Source organism: Neovison vison, chromosome 13 (assembly GCF_020171115.1).
Source record: "Neovison vison isolate M4711 chromosome 13, ASM_NN_V1, whole genome shotgun sequence".
NCBI lineage: Eukaryota > Metazoa > Chordata > Mammalia > Carnivora > Mustelidae > Neogale > Neogale vison.
The window spans coordinates 16,475,134-16,499,666 of NC_058103.1; the positions used below are offsets into that span (position 1 = coordinate 16,475,134).

Here is a 24,533-nt window from a genome sequence, read left to right on the forward strand (position 1 = left end):
GGGACCTGACTAAAAGTCAGGCAGCATCGGCCCAGGGAGAGTTTTCTAGGAGTACTAATTTGTAAAAAACATGCTGATAAGTAATTAGGAAACTAAAAGAAAATCACGTGGATTCCCTTCCACAAATATTTCTTACTGAGCACGACCCATGGAGAAAGACGCTGGGCACTGAGGGACACAGAGGGTGCACCAGGCAGACCCTGCGGCCAGGGACCCTACAGACTCAGGGAGAGAGAAGAGTCAGCAGGGAGTGGGTACAGGCTGGGTGGTTCTCAAGGGCCTGGGGATGTGTAGAATAACCACAGGCAGCAGTGGCTGAACATCTGGTGTGTTCGACGCAGTTCTGAATGCTTCACACATGATAACTCATTTGTTCACCAAACAGGCATAGAGCAGGAACTGTGTTGCCCATTTCACAGCTGAGGAAATAAAGGCACAGATTATGAAACACATCCCAAACCTCATAGCTAGTAAATGGCAGGGCCGTCTTGGAAGCCCAGAGACTTGGCCTGGGCTCTTTAGGGATTAGAGTGCATGTTTCTTCTAGAGGAAGAAACATCTAAGCGGAGGGTTGCACGCTGACAAGTCCCCCAAGAGAGGGGAGGCGTGGGGCCGAAAGAGTTCCAGGAAGAAAGAATAAGGCCTGCACAAATGGGGGCCGGAGTAGGGGGGTGCAAATGCATGGTGTCCTGAGAGCCCTCCTGTGTCACCATAGCTAGGGACTAAGAGCTTGGGCGGGGAGCAGCAGGAGAACAGGTCATGGCGATAGGAGGGCCAGTTCGTGAGCCGTGTAGGGGAACTTGGTCCCGAGTGCAAGAAGCAGCCATCGAGGAATCTAGGCCTGGGGTGTGGAGGGTGTGTATGGGACATAATAGACATTCAAATGATTATAAGACCAGCGAGAAACTTGGTTGGACTGTATCCTGGGGATAATTCCATATATGTCATGGGCTTCCTGTGGACCTAAAGGACAAAATATATAGACAAAAGCTTTATAACGACACCCATTCAGGTAATAATATAAGAGTGTAAAGATTTTGCTCTCCACTGAAAATCTTGAACCTGAATTCAAGAAATATTTGATGGATATCTACTTGCTCTTCCCCTCCCCCAAAAAAGAATTGCTAGAATATGGTAGTTATTTTTAAGGAAATAAAATTTCCCCCTGGAACTGTTACGGCCTGGGAACTGGGTGGCTGGGAGAATTTTGCACCACAGACAGCTGAGTATCTCTACCCAGATAACTGCTGCAGCCGGGGAGGGTTGCAAAGCGTAGGAGAGGCAAGAAACGTGCCTGCCACATTTGTATGTCCAACTGATGTGTCACGTGCAGACTTGAACTCTCTGCGTGTGCTCTGGCTGGGGGAGTTGGAAGTTCGAGGGCTCATACTCTCAGCATCTCATCATGAATTCGTATTTCCTGACTGAAGTTATCTGTTAGAGATTTTGTAACAGTCGCAATGAACTCGGTAGCCGCATAAAGCCACAGAGCATAAAGAAGTTGTGTGTCTCCCTGGATCCCGATATCTAGTTTTCCCTGCTTCTGTCTTAAGACAAGTGCATTATTCTTGTCACCTTGTTTAGGCTGCCTGCTCTTTACTGCTTTTGTCTCCAATGACTCTGGACCTCTAAAGTGTCTTGAATTTGTTTCCGTTCTGTGCCTTTCCTGGTGTTCCTGATCCTCAGTTAAAGAAACACTGATGAACATGGTATTTTCAATCCTTCCCAATCAATATTTTGCCTTGGCAGTATGACAGCAGCTAACCCCATTAGAGTTACTTCTGCGGCTAGTCAGGAACTACCTGGCACTTCAGGGTTTCAACTACAAAGCATATGTTTTTCTCTGTGACACGTAGATTTAAAGGTGTTCTTCTAGGGGTTCAGAAGGGTGTCCTACAAAAACGAGGGTAGGTTGGCATCAGCAACATTTTTCTTTAAACCCATAAGAAGGGAGAGCAACCCCCACAGTAAGTCAAAGTTGACATGTCTCTCAGAGATGGGACGTTTCTGCCCCAACAGGAAGCACCACACTGACTCGGACAGGTATTTAAGCCCCTGTCTAGTCCGGTTAACTCAGCTGGTTAAACATGGTATTATCAACGGCATGAGTATAGCAGAAGTCTGTTTCCTGGCCCCTTGACCCTCTACAAGTCTAGCCAACCAGGCCTTAAAGCCGTGTCACTTTGTTCATCGGGCGCCTGAATAAGATAACTCGTTCAGCCCAGCGCACTGTTGAAAAACAACTCAGAACCCTTTCCCCCTAGTGACAGTGTTCTTCTAATTGTGAACATGAAATGAGGTAGTGGATGTGAGGGCTGCTAGCAGAAGGCCTGGAATGCTCCACGAACATTACTTTTTCCTTGACTTCCCTCCTGCAAGCTAAACATTCTGAGTTTGCTATGGAAGGAAAGGTGTAGAGTCAGCAGATTGGGAAACTTGAGAAGGAAGGCTAGAGTGAGGGCCTTTGGCTCAAAGCCAAAGCCATTGGCCTTCGTTCTTTATAAGCATGGCGTTCTTGAGTTCTGAAGTGGAGATGGTGAACTAAAATAGCAGGGAGCCACAGATTAGATAACTGGCATTTCTCTCGTGCTGGCTTGATAGTGTAAACCACCATTCTTGTAGGGTCTGAGGCTGTACCAGCTGCCCTCATCCCTGGCCTTAGCTTCTGCCTATGCCTTTTCTGTCCTGGAGCCCAGCCTCTGTCCACCCCCCACCCCAATTTGTTATTGTTGTTTAAAGCTCGTACGGGTCTGTAGTTGGTAGAGGGATTCTTACTGCCTTTTGAACACCAGCGTTAGATTTCATTTACAAGAAGTGAGAAACAATGTCCTTGTTAAGTGTTGGTAATTTGGGGCCTCGGTAAAACACAGTTTAGCTATATCCTCTTTCTTTGCATGGAGGTGGGGCAGCAGGACATCACTATGACTCCGGCTGCCCACTTCACCAACTCCCCATAAGACAAGAGAAAGGGACTTATTTTAATACAGAGTAAACCCAGTGGAGCATAAACTCTAAGGATCTAGAAGTCACTTTAACTTTGGAAACGAAATCATTTGCCCGGCAGTTCTCAGCGGAATGACCTATTTTTATTATTAGATTCTTATGCCTTTCACCAAGCGTTATATAGTTGTCATGGATCCTGGATGGATCTGGAGTATAGTAGATTAATAATGAAAATAAATAAACCTCTTGAGATGCTTGCCCTAGAGGCTTATATCCTTTATTGTTCCCAGAATGATCTTTTCTCCCTGGAGCCAGAGGGGTAAGAATTTAGGTTGATTACCCACTCTGACAGTGTTAGAAAACAAGGGGCACAGATTTGGTGTTTGGCAAGAAACTCAATGTCAGCATCTGGGTAGTTATCCCCTAAAACCTAAATTTGGTTTTTGTTTGTTTGTTTTCTTGCAATACACGTAGCTGTTTATTTCCTCCGTTCTTTATGTTCGATGTATTTCTCAACCCTCTCTTTCCTTCTTTGGTCCTTCTGTCACCCGCCACCTGATGCTATATTCTGGGCAGTTTTCCAGGCCTGGTGTCCCTTGCTATTCTTCTCTCTGGTTGTTGTCCTATCCTAAGACTAGTTTTAGATTTGACCTCTTGTCCTTTCACCAAGATCAAATAAAGTGTTAAGTAGGGATTTTTTTTACATTTTTCAGGATCTTTGGAAGCTCCCCAAGTTATTTTCGCCAGATCCAAACCCTTGCCCACACAATCTGGAGCCCTTGCTACAGTTATAGGACAGAGAAAATCAAAGTCGGTGAAGTCAGGGCCAATTTAAGGTAACAGTAAGAATAAGAGCATATTTTTTTATTATAACTTGCTGACTTTATATCACAGCAAGAGGCTTAATAGCTATCAAGAGAAGTGACAGTTTCTCAGAATGACAAAGAAATTTTGGTTTTATAAAACCAGAACTCAGAAGGACTGTGAGTCAAAGCTACTGCTAGCATGCTTCTGCACTGGACCACCAGTAGGTGGCGCTGTGGCAGTAAGAAATTTCCTTACTATTATGGAGGCTTTTGTTTAAAAATATGGGGACATGAAACCAATCAAAGGAAGAAACTAAAGCCATAATCAAGTTATCACAGGTAAAGAGTAACAGAATACACTGGAGGACATGGTATTTGAAGGTCAAATTGCAATAGCCTCTAAAGAGAATGACTATTGTTAAAGACATATATTATTAAAGAAGGCTGTCAGATTAGAGTTGTATAGTTTGTGAACTGGACTTCCAAGTAATGGAAGGCAGGAAGGAACACAACTTTGAAAAAAGGTTTTTTTTGTGAGGTTGATTAATATGCTTTTTTCTGAGTGAAGATAAGCATATGCTGTCATTGGCAGCAAAACAAACTGTAAACCCGGTCCGTAAAAATCTCCAACATTAAAGGGATGGCCTGACTTTGAGCTCGTGAGGCTGTACTCCCACCATTAGCACTGCCCCACGGTGTTTTGTTCCCAGCCCATGGCCTTCAGAACTTTCAGAAAATTCTATGAAACCACAAGGTTGTGACGATTCCTTTCCTCTTTGCTCTACCGAACACACTAAAGCATTAAAGGCATACTGCTAGTAGCTTAATACCCTTCTTACGTCTAGGGGAATACTTACAGACTTATTTGAGAAACATTATTCATCAGAGTACCCCCAGGAGAGCAAAGGAGGGAGGAAAATTATTTACCCACCACAGAATTCATTTACATTGGATCAGAAAGCTTCAAATATCTTTCCCCAGCCCTTCTAAACTCTTTCCAAAAAGGAATGAGAAGAGAGAAAGGAACACCAAATCCATGGCTTGGTCATCTACCAAAATGTACCAGTGAAACTGAAAACAACCAGAGTTGTCTTGGTAATACTTTGCCAATGATCCTTTAATTCTGATACGAAGCAGCCTATCCAGAGATGAACAACTAACAAAATATAGAAAACTAAAGCGAGAAGGTCCATATTTCCTTGAGGAGACTGGCAGCCAAAAGAATGAATGTGACACCAAGCTCCAAACTAAACCACTGGCCTGCCAAGAAGTACTAATGTCCATCAGTTTCCAGGACTGAGAGACTTGGACCTGCCACAGTTGTAATATCACTTTCCTTGAACCTATTTCATTAGTATCTCTTACAATCCACCCAGAACATTGCATGGCAAAATAAGATCATCTGCAGAGAAGCCTTGGGAAAGAGCCCATCTCTCCACACGTCAGTCTGTTGCAAGCAGCCCTGCAGAACTGAGCTGTGCACAAGCTAGGGGTGGGTGATGCTGTACTTTGTGATGAGCTGCGGTGGTGAGACCTCATGCCGAGTGTGTATGGTCTCAGAAAACAGAGTGGGTCAGAGCGCCGCTGAAGGACCGGCCTCCCATAGTGCAGCAGAACTGCTGGGAAGCCCCAGAGGCAGCCCATTGCCACCTGCCAGGCCAAATAAGAGAAACAAGTAGTTTACGAAGTGAAGCGGGGAGAACCCAGAGTCCACCTGGATGCTTGCTTTCTCCTTGTTGCGAATGGGGTGTAGGCAGATCACTGCTTGGCAGACGTCCCTTCAACCGCAGTCACAAAGGAATGTCATCACCAGCTCTAACAGTCCTAGAACCCCTTCCCATATGGGTTTAGGGAGGCAGGAAGGAGATGAGAAGATTGAAGTGTGTTTGCATAGCTTGTTATCTAAGACTGAGAAAATGTCAGTTGTCCTTATCAAAGAATGAGGGAGCCACACTGAAGGATAACGGGGAATGAGATTCTCGAAGCCGCCCACTTGGTCGTCTCAGGCAAGGGCCATATTTAAATACATGCGCGATTCTGTGTCTTCTTAGGTTCTGTGTCGTCTGTTTGGCATCTCTTCGTCACAGAGCCAGTTAACTGTGTTTTCTGTATTCTTGATACTTTTGCATTTGGGGCCTTACGGAGCCAGGGGGAGTGCCTATCCCACAACTAGGTGATTCTGAAAGATCCTATCAGCTTGCCCACGGGTATGCCTTTCAGACAGAAACCAGCTAATCCCAAGTTTATATACCCAACCACCTCCTTATCTAACTCTCACATGGAAAACCCACATTTCCTTTGCCCCAGATCACTCCAGGGCCAGCTTCCAGGCAGCTGGAGAGCACCGCTGTAGCCCAGAGGCCACCAGAATTACTAAAACAAGCCAGTCTTAAGCCGTTTACTCTGTCCTGCCTTGCCTTTTCCAGGGAAATCCCAAATAAGGCTCTGGCCTAGACTTTCTCCTCACTCCTGTCTTCCATCTCTGGACCACACTGGTGTTTTCCCCTGTGAGGCACGTAGGGACCCTCTCTCTGGGACCCTAAGTAGAATCAACTTCCTGCCAGGCCTTGTTCTCATCGCCTCCATAGCCACACTGACTGGACCATACCACACTCAACTTGGACATTCTTAGAATACACAGCAATGGAGAGACTATCTTTAATATGTCTAGCAGGGAACACAGGGAAACATCTGAATCAATTAGGTTTATATCACCAAGTTCTAAGCAACTGGCCACAGCACTCACTTCATTCTAGGCTGTATTCTACAAGTGATGTTTTCACAGTGTGTGTGGTGCTAGCCGCAATCTGGCTGCAGCCACACAAGAAGGATGTGAATCCCTTTACGTGGCCAAATCGCCTGGCTGTCAGCCATTGAAATTTCATGCTTTCCTGTCCCGAGGCCTCTTTCTTTTCATTTAGTAACTTTCTACGTTCAGAAACAAAACTCAAGCCTAGCAGAACAACCTGGTTGGAAGTGGGGGAGGAGACAGCTTGGCTTTCAGTTTAGAGGAAGTAGGGGGATACCTCTAAGATCCCACCCAAAAGGGGGATCATTTGCCTTAAAGAAAACCGGGGAACTCTGATTTCTGAAATGGATTAAGAAGTGGACCACGGAGAGAGATAACATCAGAAAATTGATATTGTCTCTTGCTGAGCTGGCAAACTCCCAAGAGAGGAGTGATGATTCTTCCATTGTTAACAATTACTACTTTGTTATAAAGAGACGTGGGACGTGGAAAGTGCAGTGGCCCCTTTCTCAAATTACATTTATGTTACAGAAGCACACACACCCACTGGAAAAAAAAAAAAATTGCTTGGCACCCTGGGTGGTTAGACGTGTGCCTACCACCCCAGCTTGTAGCAGGTTCGTGTTGTCCTGTGTGATATCCATTCACTTTGGGTGGAAATGGATCCTGTTTATTCTTGTATTCCTGAACTGGGCAGGTAACCAGCATAACATTGCCTTACTTTGTGAGCTTTTAGACTTATCACTACAAGTTATCAGTCTATACTCTGGATGTGTGGAACCCACACATCTTGCTGCTGGTTTCAAAGAAATGCTTGTTATAGGCACATACCTTTGCTTTACCATCCGTATAACCTCGGGTCATAATTGCTCCTCAAAGTTCTAAAGAAAGAAAATGGCATGCTAGGCCATGCCTGTCTTTGGAAAAAGCAAGTTTTGTACATGGAAATATTTACATCTCTGCTTGCCTGATCTGTAGAATTTACTGGGCCCCAGAGTGTGTGGGTGGGTAACTGTAGGGCATGGAGAATGGTGGCTTGAAGTCTAATTCTCCTTTGGCATTGATTGCCATTGACATTTATTCTTTCAAATTATAATTATAAAGGAAAAGACTGGGCCTCTCTTGTCCTCAGAATGAAGAGCATCGCTAGGAAACATAAAACAATAGTCTCTTATACTTCTTTGTGTACTCCTCTTTCGAACATGCCAGCATTTCCATTCAGGACTCCTGTAAGTATCAGGAGCCTTCTTCTGTTGAAACCTAAAGCCAGGTTAAGTAGCTACCTGCCAGGAGCACCTGGGAAGCTCAGTCATTAAGCGTTGGCCTTTGGCTCAGGTCATGATTGCAGCGCCCAGGGATCGAGTCCCATATAGGACTCCCTACTCAGTGGGGAGCCTGCTTCTCCCTCCCCAGCTCCCCTGTATTTGTGTTCCCTCTCTTGCTATCTCTTTCTGTCATAAATAAATAAAAAATCTTAAAAAAACAAAACAAAAAAAGTAGTTACCTGCCACCAGAGAGGAACAGCTTGAATGTGCGGCATGTCCCCTTAGCCGTATGGGTAAAACACAGCATGTATCCTGGGAAACCAACCTGGTTGTAAGACAGTGAAGTGAATGGAAAGGTCAACTGGTTAGAAGTTGGTATTTTAATGTTATTTCTTTGTTTATGGTTATCAGGTTAAAAAAAGAAAGAAAGAAAGAAAGAAAGAAAGAAAGAAAGAAAGAAATCCCTCCTTTTTACATTCAATTGGACCAAAAGGTGACGGAGGTGTTTCTCCTCCTCCCATTCACCTCTCCTCTGCTTCCCAGGGAAATTAAGATATGTTTGTTGGTGGGATGAACCCAGATGAAGATGTTTTAGAATTTAACAAGTTTTTTGGTTGTTTGTTGTTGTTTTTTTATAATTTCTTATGGCTGAACTGCAAAATAATATTGGGTAATAAATTGCTTGCCGTTACTTGGGTTTTGGAACACGGCATCTTGAAAACGCAGCTCTTCTTTAGGAATAGGACTCCTTGCAGGCCTTGTATCCAGCCATCCCTGCTGCTGTTCTCCAGGATAAATTGCAGTTGTGTGTACGTACGTATTCTTACCCTCCTCTTTTATGCGGAGAAGTCGAGTTGTCTCTGTAGCCTGTTGATTAATAAAAGAGAGACCGCCTCAGTTTACCTCTGTTAAGGAAAGTTCGTGTACATCAGCATAGGGAACAGCCTCGGGGGCCAGACTCATAAAAACCTACCACTTATTTGGGACAGTTAGCAATGGCTAATCAGTGGCTCAACAGCATGTCTGAGTCTGTCCCTGTGCCCAGGACAGCTGGCCTCCACCCTTCTCCTGGGTAGCACCTCTGCCTTCCTCAAGACCCCGCCTCTCTCAATGTGGTTGTTTCTCTCTCCGTGTGCAGCTATCAAAGGACAGAATTCAAAAACCGGGCATTCATTCACCCAACAAAGCGCCGCTGGTGTACAGAGCTAAAGGGGGCGGCCGCTGCCTGCAGACCAGGGCCAGCCTGTGACCAGGAGAGCGTGAAGACATGACACAAAGCTGCCAGCTTCAGCATTTCTGGCCGTTTTCTTCAGGTGGCGCGTGCAACAGACTTTTCATCCCTAGCATCAAGTCTTAAAACATAAAAGCACCTGCAGGAAAATAACAAAATATAAAGGGAAAACCAAGGCCAAAGGTCAAGATGGTTCACATTTTTCAAATATAAGACCAAATAAAATTATGATAATCAAGGTTAGATTTGGTTCTGAGTCTTCTCTAACAGGCCAGACAAAAAGAGAGACCTGATACATCAAGGTCTATAGTTCTCATTTTCAAAAAGGAAGCCATACTCCGGAGGAAAATTATGAAACTTTTTCCTAGCTGCTTTTTAAAAAAATTTTATTTATTTATTTGAGAGAGTTTGAGGGGAGGATATGAGTGGTGGGGGAGAGAGAGAGAGAGAAGCAGACTCCGCACTGAGCTGGAATCCAGATGTGGGACTCCCTCCCAGGACCCGGAGATCATGAGCTGAGCTGAAGACAGATGTTTAACCCACGGAGCCACCCCGGTGCCCCTTCCTAGATCTTATCCTAAAAGAAGTATTTCACATGCTTTAAAACGAGGACACTGAACAAAGTAATGGTGCCCTCACAGCACAGCGGTGTGTTTCACGGTACTGCTTCTCCGTGTGAGCTACACTGAGGCTAAACATGGCAGTTCAAGTCAGTGAAGACAATTTTGTGAACTATTACAGTCCAAGTCGCTTTGTGGTCCAATATAATCCAATGAGATGGTGGTTCTGTGGAGGGGTGGATGGATTGCATGTGTCTTAGATAATCCTACATATCCTATACCTTCTGTCGGGTGATGGCTCCGTGAGAGCTAGTTTTGCTCTTAGGCGAAGGTGCAGAGGCCTAGTCTTCTACATGGCTCGTTGAAGATGGCGCCGATCTGCTCTGGAAAGCAGGTGGCAGAGGAAACGTCTCCTGGAAACTGGAGCCAAGCACCGTTCTGACCTGTCACGGCATGTTTGCTCTCTGTCCCTTTATTCTGTCCCTAGGCATCTCATGCCTGCTTCCCCCCAGTCGGGCTGATTCCTATTTGTCCTTTTCAACCCTAGCCCATTCCCACCCCCAGTGTGATTTTACGTGCTTTTTGACTGTGCTTACAGCTATCTGCTGGGGCATTTACAACACTCTAGTACTTTCTGGATTCCTTGACCATTCCCCCTCCACCAGAGCTGTAATCCCCTTGAAGGCAAGGAGGAGCTCTCACTTAATTCTGAAACCCTAGGGCCTAGCACAGTGTGCAGGCCATAGTAGGGATGTAAAAGACTGATTAAATGGATGAATGAGTGAATTGTCATATTTCTCCTAACACCTGGAATCCCTGTCCACATATACAAATCCTTCTTATCCTCTAAAGGTTTGGGTCTTGTCTAGTATGCTATATTCATATAATTAGATTTTAACCTTGCATTTTTTAAATCCCTAGAGCATTTACAATTTATGTCACAAAGTTTGGCACCTCATTGTATTTTTTTCATTCTTTTATCCTACTTTCTCCTTGGGTAAATTGTCTCCAATAAGACCATAAATTCTATGACGGCAGGATTACATTCTGTATGTTTGTGGAATCCATAAGAACACCCAAAATGCTTCATTACCTTGTAATATCAGCCCTAAAGAAAAGAATACTTAAAACACATAAAATTTTTTTAAAAAATAATCTACTCCCCCTGTTCTCCTGGCTTCAAGTAAAATGCTTAACCTCAAATTAAAATGCTTTAACCTTAAAGATTTCATAAATAATGTATTTTATTATTAAACAATCTTAAAACTCAGAATAACCTTCCTTATAAATTACCTAGTACAGTATTTCAAGCCTATCAATATTATAAAACTACTTCCTCGAAATTAGAGAATGACTGGTCACTGTCCTTCAGATTACAACTTCTTATACCCATTCAGAAACTTAACTATAAACTTACTTGTTGGGACGCCTGGGTGGCTCAGTCGGTTAAACGGCTGCCTTTGGCTCAGGTCATGATCCCGGGGTCTTGGAATCGAGTCCTGCATCGGGCTTCTTTCTCAGCGGGGAGCCTCCTTCTCTTTCTGCCTCTGCGTCACTCTGCCTACTTGTGTGTGCTCGCTCTCTCTCTCTAACAAACAAATAAATCTTTTAAAAATTAAAAAAAAAATAAAAACTTATGTGTTACAAAGCAGAATTCCGTATAAAGATGTTCTACTTTAGACCACATCCAAGGATCTCACTTTAAGGGAACAAAGTCAAAATGAGGTTTAGTTTATTTGGAAAACGTCCTCCTTCAGATTTTGTCCCTCTATACCAGCTGATCGGAGGGAGCTCTTTGACCTTATAACACAGATTAGGTTTTGGTTTTGGATACTCACATTTTTCTTAATTCTTTTTTGATTTCTTCATGAATTTTTTAGGCTTCTCCTAGGTTGTCTGCTACCTGACACTGGACACCGTACTCGAGTCGTAGAAATCCACCTAGTGTTATGTGTAATGTAAGATGTACCCTGATGCTTCTGGAGTCGTGTGTTCTGATTTACTCTTAGCATACTGTGCTCTCCAAAACAAAAGTCCTTTCAACCCTTACCTCCTACCTTCCCTACCTAGTCTTGCTTCAAGTTCAGTGCCATCATATGGCGTTTTCTAAAAACTTAAAAAAATAGAATTGCCATATAATTCAGAAATTCCTCTTCTAGATATATAACCATAAAAACTGGGAGCAGGGTCTTGAATACATGTTTGTACACCCATGTCCATAACAGCTTTATTCACAGTAGCCTAAAGGTGGAAGCAACCCACGTGTCCATCAATGGACAAATGGATAGACAAGATGTGGTATGTACATACAATGCAATAGTATTCAGCCTTTAAAAAGAAAGAAAATTCTGATACACATTACATCATGGACGAACCGAGAGGATTTATGGTAACTGAAATGAGCCAATCACAAGAAGACAAATAGTATATAACTCTACTTATTTGAGATAGTTAGAGCAGTCAGATTCAGAGGCAGAAAGCAAAAGGGTTGTTACCAGTTCTGACCAGATGGGAGAATGGGAGGTTATTTTTCAATGGATACAAAGTTTTAGTTTTGGTGGTGGTTGTTGTTTTGTCTTTAAGTAAGCTCCATGTGGGGCTTGAACTCAGGACCCTGAGATCAAGACCTGAGCTGAGATCAAGTCAGACACTTAACCAACTGAGCCACCCAGGTGCCCCCAGAATTTCAGTTTTTTAAGATGAAAAAAGTTCTGCAGATAGATGGCGCTGATGATTGCATAGCGTGAATGTTCATCATGCCGTGAACTCTTCCCTTAAAAGTGGTTAAGCTGGTCATTTTTCCCCTGTCCCCTTGTCTGGCGACTGCAAACCTGTTCTCTGTATCTATGAGCTTGTTTGGGTTTGTTTGTTTGCTTGTTTGTTTGTTTTCTTAGATCCCACATGTAAGGGAGATCATATGATATATGCCTTTTTCTGTCTGAATTATTTTACCTTAGCATAATGCCCTCAAGATCTGTCCATGTTGACACAATGAGAAGATTTCATTCTTTTTTATGGCTGGATAATACTCTATTGTGTATATATATAACATTTTCTTTATTCGTTCATTCCACTAACGGACACTTAGATTGTTTCTACATTTTGGCTCTTGTAAACAATGCAACAAACAGAGGGTCAACATGCAGTGAATTAGTGGTTTTGTTTTCTTTGCCAGAATACCCAGAAGTGGAATGCTGGATCATATGAAAGTTATATTTTTAAGATTTTGAGGAACCTTCGTAGTGTTTTGTATAGTGACCATACCAGTCTACGTCTCCGCCAACAGAGTAACACTTGTTATTTCTTGTCTTTTTGATACTAGCCATTCTAACAGGTACGAGGTGATATCTCCATGTGATTTTGATTTGTATTTCCCTGATGATTAGGAATGTTGAGTACCTTTACCTCTACCTGTTGGCCATTTGTATGTCCTCTTTGGAAAAATGTCTGTTGGGTTCTTCTGCCATTTTTGTTTTAAGTAGGCTCCATGTCCAGTGTGGAGCCCAGTGCGGGGCTTGAACTCATGACCCTGAGATCAAGAGCTAAGCTGAGATCAAGAGTCAGATGCTTGACTGAGTACTCAGGTGCCCCTCTTCTGCCATTTTTAATTAGATTGTTTTTATTACTGAGTTATATGAATACTTTATATATTTTGGATATTAACCCTATATCAGATATATGATTTGCAAATATTTTCTCCCATTTGGCAGGTTGCCTTTTCATTTTATTGTTCTCTTTACTGTACAAAAGCTTTTGGGTTTGATGCAGTCACATGTGTTTATTTTTGCTTTTATTGCCTTTTCTTTGATGTCAAATCCAAAAAAATCAATCACCAAAACCCATGTTAAGGAACTTACACCTCTGTTTTCTTCTAGGAGTTTTTTGGTTTTAGGTCTTACTTTAAAGTCTTTAATCCATTTTTGAGTTAATTTTTGTGTCTGGTTGAGATAGGGATCCAATTTCATTCTTTTATATGTAGCTGTCCAGTTTTTCCAACACCATTTATTGGAGACTGTCCTTTCCCCATTGTATATTCTTGGCTCCTTTGTCCTAAACTACTTGACCACGTATGCATGGGTTTATTTGAGTTTTTTCTTCTGTTCTGTTGGTCAGTATGTCTGTTTTTATGTCAATACAATATGTCATAATGTTTTGATTACTATAAGCTTTGTAGTATAGTTTGAAATCAGGAAGCATAGTGCCTCCAGCTTGGTTCTTTGTCAAGATAGCATTGGCTCTTTGGGGTCTTTTGTGATTCCATACAAATTTTAGGATTGTCTGTTTTATTTCTGTGAAAAATGCCATTGGAATTTTGATAAAGATTATACTGAATCTGTAGATTGCCTTGTGTAGTATTGACATCTTAACAGTATTAATTCTTCCAATCCATGAGCATGGAATATTTTCCATTTATTTATATCTTCTTCAGTTACTTTCATCAATGTCTTACAGTGTTCAGTGTATAACTCTTTCACCTCCTTGGTTAAATTTATTCTAGATATTTTATTCTCTGATATAATTGTAAATGCAATTAAATTTCTCTTCATGATGGTTTGTTGTTACTGTATAGAAATGTAACAGATTTTTGTATATTGATTTCTGTATCCTGAAACTTTACTGAGTTTGTTTATTAGTTTTAACAGTTTTCTGGTGGAGTCCTTGAGGTTCTTTCTGTATAATATCATGTCATCTACTAATAGAGACAGCTTTACTTCTTTTCTAATTTGGATGCCTTTTATTTCTTGTGTATGGGTCTCGTTAGGACTTCTAATACCTTGTTGAATACAAGCGGGAAGGGTGGGCATCTTTGTCTTGTTCTTGATCTTAGAGGACAAGCAGTCAACTCTTTACAGTTGAGTAGGATGTCAGTTATGGGCTTTTCATATATGGCCTTTATTGTGTTAAGATATGTTCACTCTTTACCCACCTTGTTGAGTTTTTATCATAAATGTATGGCAAATTTTGTCAAATGCTTTTTAATGCATCAGTTGAGATAATCACATAATTTAATGTTTATCCTTCATTTTGTTAGTATGGTGTGTCGCATTGATTGATTTGCATATATTGCTCCATTGATGCGTGTGTGGAATAAATCCCACCTGATCATGGTATGATCCTTTTATTGCATCGCTGGATTCAGTTCGCTACTATTTTGTTCAGGATTTTTGCATCTACATTTATCAGAGATATTGGTCCGAAGTTTTCTTGTGGTAGCCTTGTCTGGTTTGGGTGTCCAGGTAATGTTGGCCTTGTAAAATGACTTTGAAAGTGTGTAGAAGAGGAGGGAATTCTTCTGCATTTCGGAAGAGTTTGGGAAAGATTGGTATTAATTCCTTAAATGTTTGGTTGACTTCACCAGTGAAGCTGCCTAGTCTTGGCCTTCTATTACATTGGAAGGTTTTTGGTCACTGACTATCTCATTTGTGTTAGGTGTTTTACCACAATTTTAAAAAGACTAATGATTATGTATGTAATATGCCTAGTAAAGTGTTTGGCACTTGATATGTACTCAGTAAATGGTAGTTCTTACTATCAGAATTCAAAGCACATGGTATCATTAGTTCCCATTATGATCTTTGAGGTCATGTTATTGTTAAACAATGTCAAAAGTTAGGTTCCCTAGAAAGTAAACTCTAAGATGGCGATTAGTGTGCAAGAGGTTTATTAAGGGATCAATTCCTATAGAGGGGAAGGGAAAGGAAATGCGATCAGGCAGTGGGAGAAGTTGGGCTGTGGCACAGTGACAAGGATGGTCTCAGTTGGTGCCACAGGGAGCGTAAAGCCAGCCTTGGGAGCTGTAAGTTGTGATAAGGTAGCTGGGATGCCACTTTTGTACGTACTTTATGTTGATCTGTCATTAGATACAGGCTGCCTGGGTAGAGGACGTGCCCTTGAGAACTAAAACTCATGTTTCCGTGGCTCCTCATCCTTTCCGACTTATCTCCAGTCTTCTGTATTAATGAGTAAAATTTCCGTGCTGCCAGTCTTCTCAGTGAGGGAGGAATCAGGGAATTTTTAGTTGTGGCTACAGTAGTGCTTTTCCAACCGTCCGTACTAGAGCTCTAGTTATTTTCCTTTCCAGGCTTACATGGATTGGTACTTTTGTAAAATACATTAAAAATAAATTACTAGAGAAACTAAATAAGAAAAGAAGACATCTAACACACAAGCTCAAATTCATTATTACTAGATTCACCAGGCATAAAACTGCTGGCTATTTTCGATAATGGGCTTTAACTACCTACCTTCGAATTCTAAATTTTTCTCGGGCGGGTACCAATCCAGGGCTCCACTCTAAATAGTCCTGGGTTGTAGGACTCCTGCAAAGCATTGTTGGAGTCCTTCCCAGCCGACACTGGCCAGATACACATTGGGTTAAGTGAATGTTGTGCTCAACCTCGAGACCTGATCTTTGCTGTTGTGGGGGAATCCATAGTTCTCTTCAGGTCTGGCCTAAATCCAGGAATACCGTGAACACCACAGGTTCTGGGTGTAAATAGTCCTAAGGCCATTCCTCACTCATGTTTTCATCTGCTTCCTCCAAGAATCCATTACATAAATGAGAAAAGAGATGGAGTCTGTAAGGATCTAATGGACGAAAGGGGCAAAGACCATGTTCTCATTTTGTTGGCCATCGGGCAGCTCATGTTCCTGACATGATATAACTCATCTGTTATCATGAGATAACTCATCTGTTAGCATCATCCTCTCAGGACATTTGGTGTCGGGATAGGGAGATCAGAGAACAGGGAAAGGAGGTCTACCAAGTAGAGTATAACCTTCAGGAAAGAGGAACTGGTAAAAACAAAGGGGTCTTGATACAGTCAAAGAGTTTATCAAGCTCTATCATCTGATTCAGGGAATTCAACCTAAGCCCATGGTTGTAGCTTTGGTTGATCTGTGAATCCCCTGCCTTTGTGCCTTTATTCAAGAGGGTACTCAGAGTGACCCCAAAACTAAGCGTGACTTAAGTATTGAGTTTGAAACATGGATTCGGTTTCCCTACTGGCAAGGAGTCAAGCTCCAGTCACCAGACATTCTCATTTGGACCTACGCTACTAGCTCACCCCATCAACCCTCAAGCCATCCCTACTCTCTTTCCATTCTCCACATCACTGTGCACTGAGCTTTTCAGAATGCAAACTGTTTCTGACACACACACACACCACCTAAAGCCCTTCAGAAAAGCTGACCATTACCCTTAAGATGAAGGTAAACCTAGGTAAGAGGTCTCACATGGCATGCCTACCTTTCATCCCAACATCACATCGCCTTGCCTCCATGCGTTCTCCACACTAGCCGTCCTGGCCGTCTCTGAGCTCCCCACACCACCTTGAGTCCACAGAGCTTCCGCAGATGCTGTTTGACCCCTCGTGCTCTTCTTCCACCCTCGGGTGCGTTTGCTTTCTCTGGCCTCTCTGACAGGACATGTCCCCATTACAGAGACCTGGTGTAGCGCTCCTTTGGAGCATTTGTTAAAGTCCCTTGCGATTTTCCTGTAGTGTCTGTCTTCCTCACTAGACTGTGGCAGCGTTCCCTTCGTACGCCCCCAGTGGAGCAGAAAACCTGGTGTCAAGCAGGCCCGCAATAGGTATTTATGGATGAATGAGTTGGCCATTCTCTTCCTCACAGAGAGAAAACAAAGGGGCAGAGATGAGGAAACAGCTTCAGTGCACATAACTGATGGGCGGGGAAGCTGGGTTTGAACCCGGATTTGACTTCAGAGCCCTTGCTCTTTACCGGTATAATAACAGCGACAATGGTCCGCCATTTTCTCAAGCACTTGTCATGTGCCAGTGGCTGTGCTGAGCATTGTGGCGCTGTCACAGTTCATCTTCTCAACTCTACGGAAGAAGAAGGCTTTGTTCTCTAGTTTGCATATGAGCAAACGGAGGCTGAGGGAAGTGAGGTACCTTGTCCGAGCCACACAGTCAATGGCAGAGCTGAAATCCAAAGGCAGACAGCCCTATTTCCAGAACTTGTGGAGCTGCCTAGTCATATTAGAACGCTAGGCCCATCAGGATGATTTCATGTTCCAAGCTTGGAGCTGGGTGGCTGGTAGCCCCACTCTCCAGTCTGGGAATCTCTCTGAAGTGTCCAGTGGTTATCTCCAGTCACTCAAGGGAATTCCTGGTAGTGTGGAGACATCTGCAGGTGAGGTGGGCTTGCCTTTCCTCCAGCCACTTCATGTTCCCTCTTTGGGTGGAGCCAGACGGGAGAAGGGAGAGGATAAGGATCAAGGTGGGCTTGTGCCTCTGCTCCCACGGATGGGAGGGCTGGGGAAGGTGCTAAGCTTGCCCACACTCCCTGCCACACCTCTGGAGGGGCAGCAGTTCTGCCTGGCAGAGGGAGCTTAGATGGGAATGGAGCAAGGAAGCTGTGCAGCAGGAGGGGGGTGAAGGTGGGAGGGTTGGGGGGAAAGAGAGAGGACAGAAGAGCTTTCTCTTCAGGTAACAGAAACTCAGCACATCAATGGCTTATATAAGTGAAGGATTTATTTTTCTTCCATGTCAAGAAGTTCAGAGACAGCTAGCACAGCTCCTCAGAGACGTAATGGAGGAGCCAGGCTCCTCTCTTCTGCTCGACCAACCCTAAAGCATTGGCTTTTTTTTTTTTTTTTTTTTTTGGTCACAGGGTGGTTCCTGTTCCTACTGGCATTGTGTCCATGTTCCAGGCAAGAAGAGGGGTTGGGAGGAAGGGCAAAAGACAGGTTCTGGCTAAATTGGCCCACTTTTTTTTTTTTTTAAAGATTTTATTTATTTATTTGACAGACAGAGATCACAAGTAGGCAGAGAGGCAGGCGGAGAGAGGGGGGGAAGCAGGCTCCCTGCTGAGCAGAGAGCCCCATATGAGGCTCAATCCCAGGACCCTGGGATCATGACCTGAGCCGAAGGCAGAAGCTTTAACCAACTGAGCCACCCAGGTGCCCCTAAATTGGCCCACTTTTTTAAAAAGCTTCCTTGGAAGCCCAGCAGTTCCAACTAATCCATCAGTGGCTGACCCTGGACCCCAGGCCCACTTCTCCTAGCAGCAAACAAGCGTTTTGGCTGCGCACACTGCCTCTCTCTCAGATTCTCTGAGAATTTCTTATTGAGGCATAAGGGGAGAATAGATGTGAAGAAACATCCATTAGTTTCTGTCACAACACGTTTTCTTTCCATAGTCTCCTCCCCTGCTGGATGGAATTCATCACCTTTCTCCAGCCCTTCTCCACCAGCTTCTTGACTCTGCCGAGAAGAGCACCGTTCCTTAACCTAGGGCTTGCTCTTAGTATGTGGGGGCTTGAAAGTACCTGATACCTGGAGGTTTCAGGAACACAAGAGAGTCTCCATCTTCCTAGAAGAAAGGTCATTACAAGAGAGGAGAATGGGGTAAAAATGAGCCATAGAGAAAAAAAAAAAAAACGGAACCCTATGAATTCATTTCTTAATTAAAATGATAAATTTGCTCTAAAAGCAGTATAAATTGACAGTACAGCACATTCATTTGCGTGAACTAGTCATTATTTGCTCTTGATTTTTCTGTAGCAGAATGATTATGTATTCTCAAATTATGCAGGTTAACCTTGTTGTAAGTTTAACTTTATTCAACACTAAATTCTTTTCATGTGTGTTGTCTTTCTAAGGTTTTGCTCACAGTACAGCTACTTCAGAAACTGAGAAAGGTTATTAACGACCCCTGTTGCATTTAAAGAAATGCTTCTTGTGCTTCAGGTCTTTGCCTTGATTCTCCAAAAAGAATACAGCTGGATCCTGGTAATAATGAGTCAGAGAATTTTAAACAGGACTTAAAACTAACAATAAGTACAAAGCTATAAATACAAATAAAGTAATCAAGACAGTGTGGCATAGGACAGATCAATGGACTGGCACTGAGAGTCCAGAAATAAATGCATCTGTGTATGGCCAGTTGCTTTTCCACAAAGGTGCCAAGAAGAGACAATGGTCTTTTCAACTTAGGGTTGAAGAGACTGGTGGTACTGGAACAATTGGCTATCCATATACAAAAGAATGAAGTGTGATTCCTGCCTCATACCATACACAGAGTTAACTCAAAATTGATAAAAGATCCAATGTAAGGGTTAAAATTATAAAATTCCTAGAAGAAACATAGAAGTAAATCTTCATGTCCTTGGGTTAGGTAACAGTTTATTAGATATGACATCAAAAAGCACAAGCAACAAAAATTAAACGGGTGTTGGACTTCATCAAAATTCAAAAATCATGTCCTTCAAAAAGTGCCACCAAGGCATCACAATTCCAGACTTCAAGTTCTGTTACAAAACTGTCATCATCAAAAAAGTATGGTACTGGCACAAAACCAGACACATAGATCAATGGAACCGAGTAGAGAACCCAGAAATGAACCTTCAACTCTGGTCAACCAATCTTCAACAAAGCAGGGAAGAATATCCAATGGACAAAAAAAGTCTCTTCAACACATGGTGTTAGGAAAATTGGACAGCCACATGCAGAAGGAGACTGGACCATTTTCTTACACCACATACAAAGATAAAATGGATGAAAGACTTCAGTGTGAGACAGGAGTCCATCAGAATCCTAGAGGAGAACACAGATAGCAACCTCTTTGACCTTGGCTTCAGTGATTTCTTGCTAGACATGCCTCCAAAGATAAGGCAAACAAAGGTAAAAATAAACTATTGGGACTTGGTCAAAATAAAAAGCTTTTGCACAGCAAAGAAACAATTGACAAAACCAGAAGACAACCGACAGAATGGGAGAAAATAACTTGCAAATGACATATTAAATAAAGGGCTAGTATCCAAAATCTATAAAGAACTTACCAAACTCAACACCCAAAGAACAAATAATCCAGTCAATAATGGGCAGAAGACATGAACAGACATCTCTCCTGTATGACAAGAAGACATTTGAATGGCCAACAGACACACGAAAAAATGTTCAGCATCACTCAGCATCGGGGAAATACAAATCAAAACCACAGTGAGATACCACCTCACACCAGTCAGAATGGCTAAAATTAACAAGTCAGGAAACAGCAGATGTTGGCAAGGATGTGGAGAAAGGGGAACCCTTTTGTACTGTTGGTGAGAATGCCAGCTGGTGCAGCCACTCCGGAAAATGCTATGGATGTTCTTCAACAAGTTGAAAATAGAGCTACCTTTTGACCCAGCAATCGTGCTACCAGGGATTTACCCCAAAGATAAAAATGTAGTGATTCAAAAGGGCATGTGCACCCCAATGTTTATAGCAGCAGTGTCCACAAGAGCCAAACTATGGAAAGAGCCCAGATGTCCACTGACAGATGAATGGATAAAGATCTGCTGTATATATATATACACAATGGAACACTACTCAGCCATCAACAACAAAAAGAAATCTTAGCATTTGCAATGACATGGATGGAGGGTGTTATGCTAAGCGAAATAAGTCAGTCAGAGAAAGACAATTATCATGTTCACTCATATGTGGAATTTAAGAAACAAAACAGGATCATAGGGGAAGGGAGGGAAAAATAAAACAAGACCAAATCAGAGAAGGAGACAAACCATAAGAGACTCTTAATCATAGGAAACAAACTGAGGGTTGCTGGAGCGGAAGGGGGGATGGAGTAACTGGGTGATGGGTATAAGGAGGGCACTTGACAATGAGCACTCAGTGTCCTATGAGATGATGAATCACCGAACTCTACCTCTGACACTGAGAATACACCATCTGTTAATTAATTGAATTTAAATAAAACAAAATTTTAAAAAATAAATTTTATAAAAAGGTGCCATCAAGAAAGTGAAAGACAGCCTATAGAACAAAAGAGAATATTTGCAAATTATGTATCTGGCAAGGGACTTAACTACAGAATATATACATATCTCATACAGTTCATATAAAAAGAGAACCCTATTTAAAAAACGCACAAAGCATTTGGACATTCCTCCAAAGAAGATTTACAAATGGACCATAAGCACCTGAAAAGCTGCATAATTAGGCATCAGGGAAACTCAAATAAGAACCCCAACGAAATGCCACTTCACACCCACTAGATGGCTGCAATCAAGACAGATAACCAATAAGTGACCTTGAGCTGCAGACGGTGGAACTCTCGTGCTTTGCTGGTGGGAATGTAAGATGGTACGACAGCTTTGGCAGAAGAGTCTGGCAGGGTCTCAAACAGTAACATAGAGTTAGCCTAGGGCCCAGCATTTGACTCCTAAATGTGTGTCTAGGAGAAACGAAAACACTGTCTACCTGAAAACTGTACATGGGGCACCTGGCTGGCTCCATCAGTAGAGCGTGTGACTCTTGATCTCAGGGTAATGAGTTCAAGCCCCACATTGGCTATGGTGCCTACTTAAAAAAAAATAAATAAAAACAAAAACAAAAACTTCTCCCTCTCCCTGCCCTCCCCAACCCCCGCTCTTGTCCCCAACTTGTACTCTCTCTTGCGCTCTCTCAAATAAATAAATAAAATCTTAAAAACTGCATGTGAATATTCATAGCAGCATTCCTCAATAGCCAGAACAGGGAAGCAATGTGAACGTCTAGCAGATAATGAATGGTTAAACACACTGTGGTATATCCATTCAACAAATACTGTTCAGCTGTCAAAAAGAATGAAGTACTGATACAGACTACACCATGGATGGACCTTGGAGATGTAAAGCCACTACATACTGAATAATTCTATTCACGTGAAATGTCCAGAATAGGCAAATCGTCTACAGGAAGTAGATCAGTGGTTGCCTAGGGCTAGGTGGGGAGAAGGGCGTTTGGGGAGTGGCTGCCGAGAGGCACAGAGGTTTCCTTTTTGGGGCAGTGACAATGTTCTAAAGTTAGGTTGTGGTGATAGAAGACCACTGAGCTACACGCTTGAAATGGGTGAATTTTATTAGCATGTGAAATAGATCTTAAATCTTTGAAAAAGTGTAATAGTAAAAAGTAAAAAGACAAAAAAAGCCTTCAGTGTAAGCAAGTTGTATACTTCTCAGAGAGCCAGGTTTTTAGTAAGTACTTATTTAGTGCCTCTGGTTCATGAAGTCAGCAAACATTTGTCCCCTTTGTACGGGGTGTGCTGTAGGTCATGAGCAGGGAGAGGCCTGCGCCCCGCTCTGGCCCTGGTCTTTGACGTTCCCAAGTAAGGTGGTGTGCCTCGGGGACAGCAGCTGTGCCTGGGCCTGGCCTCTTTTGCTTTTTTCCCCGTTTGGAAAGGTGTCAGGCTCCAGAGCATTTTTGGGGCTTTAGTCAGCACAGAGCAAGGAGGACCTTAACTCTAGTCTGGGAGCCTTAAGCTTCCCCTCGTGCTCCAAATCCAAAACAGAGCAGCTGAGAATGGGGCTAGCCGTGCCGCCAATTGCTTCTGTCCCATTGTTAATCCCCCTGATTCTGCCATCCACAGGCACCGCTCACATCACACTGTCATGTTGCCCGCCTGTGATAGGGGCGAACAAGTGGCTTGGCTTTGAAAGGTGATTCCTCGAGACACCTCGAGTGACCCAGCTCCTGGTGTGCCGGGAAGCTCTTGACGTTCATCGCCCTGGGGCACCAGAGCTCTCTGGCGGAGCACACTTGCCAGCCAAGCCTGGCCTGAAGAGAAAGTCACCTCTGCTGACACCCCCAAGATCCCGGCCTAGCGGGCAGGCTCGCCAGGGAGAGCATTTCACTGCTAGGTGCAGACCGTGAGAAACCTCCCGTGCTTTTTGGCTCCTAGAGAAGCGATCATGCTCTGGCATGTGGATTATCAAATCCCTTGGAAGCACGGCACAGCTGGCTTGGTGGTAATTATGTATATAGTACATCGGATTTTTGCTTCGCTCTGTCATTACCTGGTCAGGACATTACAACTTATTTAAAATTTCATCCATCTTGGGACACCTGGCTGACTCACTCAGTAGCGGGTGCCACTCTTGTTCTCGGGCTTGTGAGTTCGAGCCCCACATTGGGTGTGGAGTTTACTTTAAAAAATCTTAAAAATCTTTAAAAAATAAAAGTAATAAAATTTCATCTATTTCTCTCAGAAACCGTGGATTTTATGCCTCCCCCCCCAAAATGAGTCACTTTTCAGTCGATATGTACTTTTTTCACAGAGCCCTAGAACTAACTCATTCTAATTTCTCTCTGTTCCCAAAATGATGGGTTTATCCGTGTACTGACATGTTGGTTATATTTGCGAAAGGATACCTCCTGATGGCGTGTGGACCGAGAAATGCAGCTGGAAACTGGGGGGTAACAGCGCGTGGTAGCGTGTGACTTACTGTCATGTGTGTCTCTCTAATCCCCACTCCCCCGTGCTCCTGGCGCTTACAGAGCCTAAGGAAAGCCTCATCTCCCTCCTGGGCTCTCCCCTCTCCCTGGAGGAAGGGGAGTAGCAGGAAATGGAATCTGCCCGGGTCATGGGATTTTTGAAAGAAACAAAGCATGATCTGATGAGGAGCAGGTTAATCCTACGATTTCATTTCCCTTTCAGAGAGGGCGGGGGCTGGATTGTGAGATGAAGTATTTGGTTTCACATCTGTTCCAGGAATTATCCTCGGCATAAATCCATTTTTCTTTTAAGCATCCTAAAGCATCCCAGGGAGCTTCTCCTCCCATGCACCCTCCCCACCCCCACAGCCCATTTCATGGCCACAGAGCAGCTGACAGACTCCTGGAGAGATCTTGTCATTGTTGTGGGAGGAATCTCTTAAGTCCCAGAGGTGCAAATTTCTGTGGGCCAGTACTATAAGTTTTGGGTCTGCGCTCCATGAACAGTTTCAGATAAAAAGGAAGTAGCATACGAGCAGTGCGGTATAATGGAAAAAGGAGCAATTTTTTTTTTAAAGATCTTATTTATTTATTTGACAGAGATCACAAGTAGGCAGAGAGGCAGGCAGTTGGGGGGCGGGGGGAGGGGCGGGGAACAGGCTTCCTGCTGAGCAGAGCACCTGATGCAGGTTCATTGTAGGGCTCCATGCAGGGCTCCATGCGGGGCTCGATCCCAGGACCCTGAGATCGTGACCAGTGA

The 24,533-nt window shown here is 43.3% G+C and overlaps 1 protein-coding gene across 19 annotated transcripts in view; it reads left to right on the forward strand.

The window, feature by feature from the left end:
• TTLL5 (tubulin tyrosine ligase like 5) overlaps positions 1-24,533 on the forward strand; it is a 279,659-nt gene that overhangs the window by 232,257 nt on the left and 22,869 nt on the right. For 13 of the 19 annotated variants that reach the window (XM_044230829.1, XM_044230832.1, XM_044230836.1 and 10 more), the window contains one exon: positions 8,902-9,237. The exons of 5 other annotated variants lie outside the window; for them this stretch is intronic. In XM_044230829.1, coding sequence (XP_044086764.1) covers positions 8,902-8,972 — 71 coding nt within the window. In that variant the 3' untranslated portion in view covers positions 8,973-9,237. Of the gene's footprint in view, positions 1-8,901; positions 9,238-19,179; positions 19,845-24,533 lie in introns of those variants that run through there. One more of the 19 variants, XM_044230835.1, reaches the window with a different exon arrangement.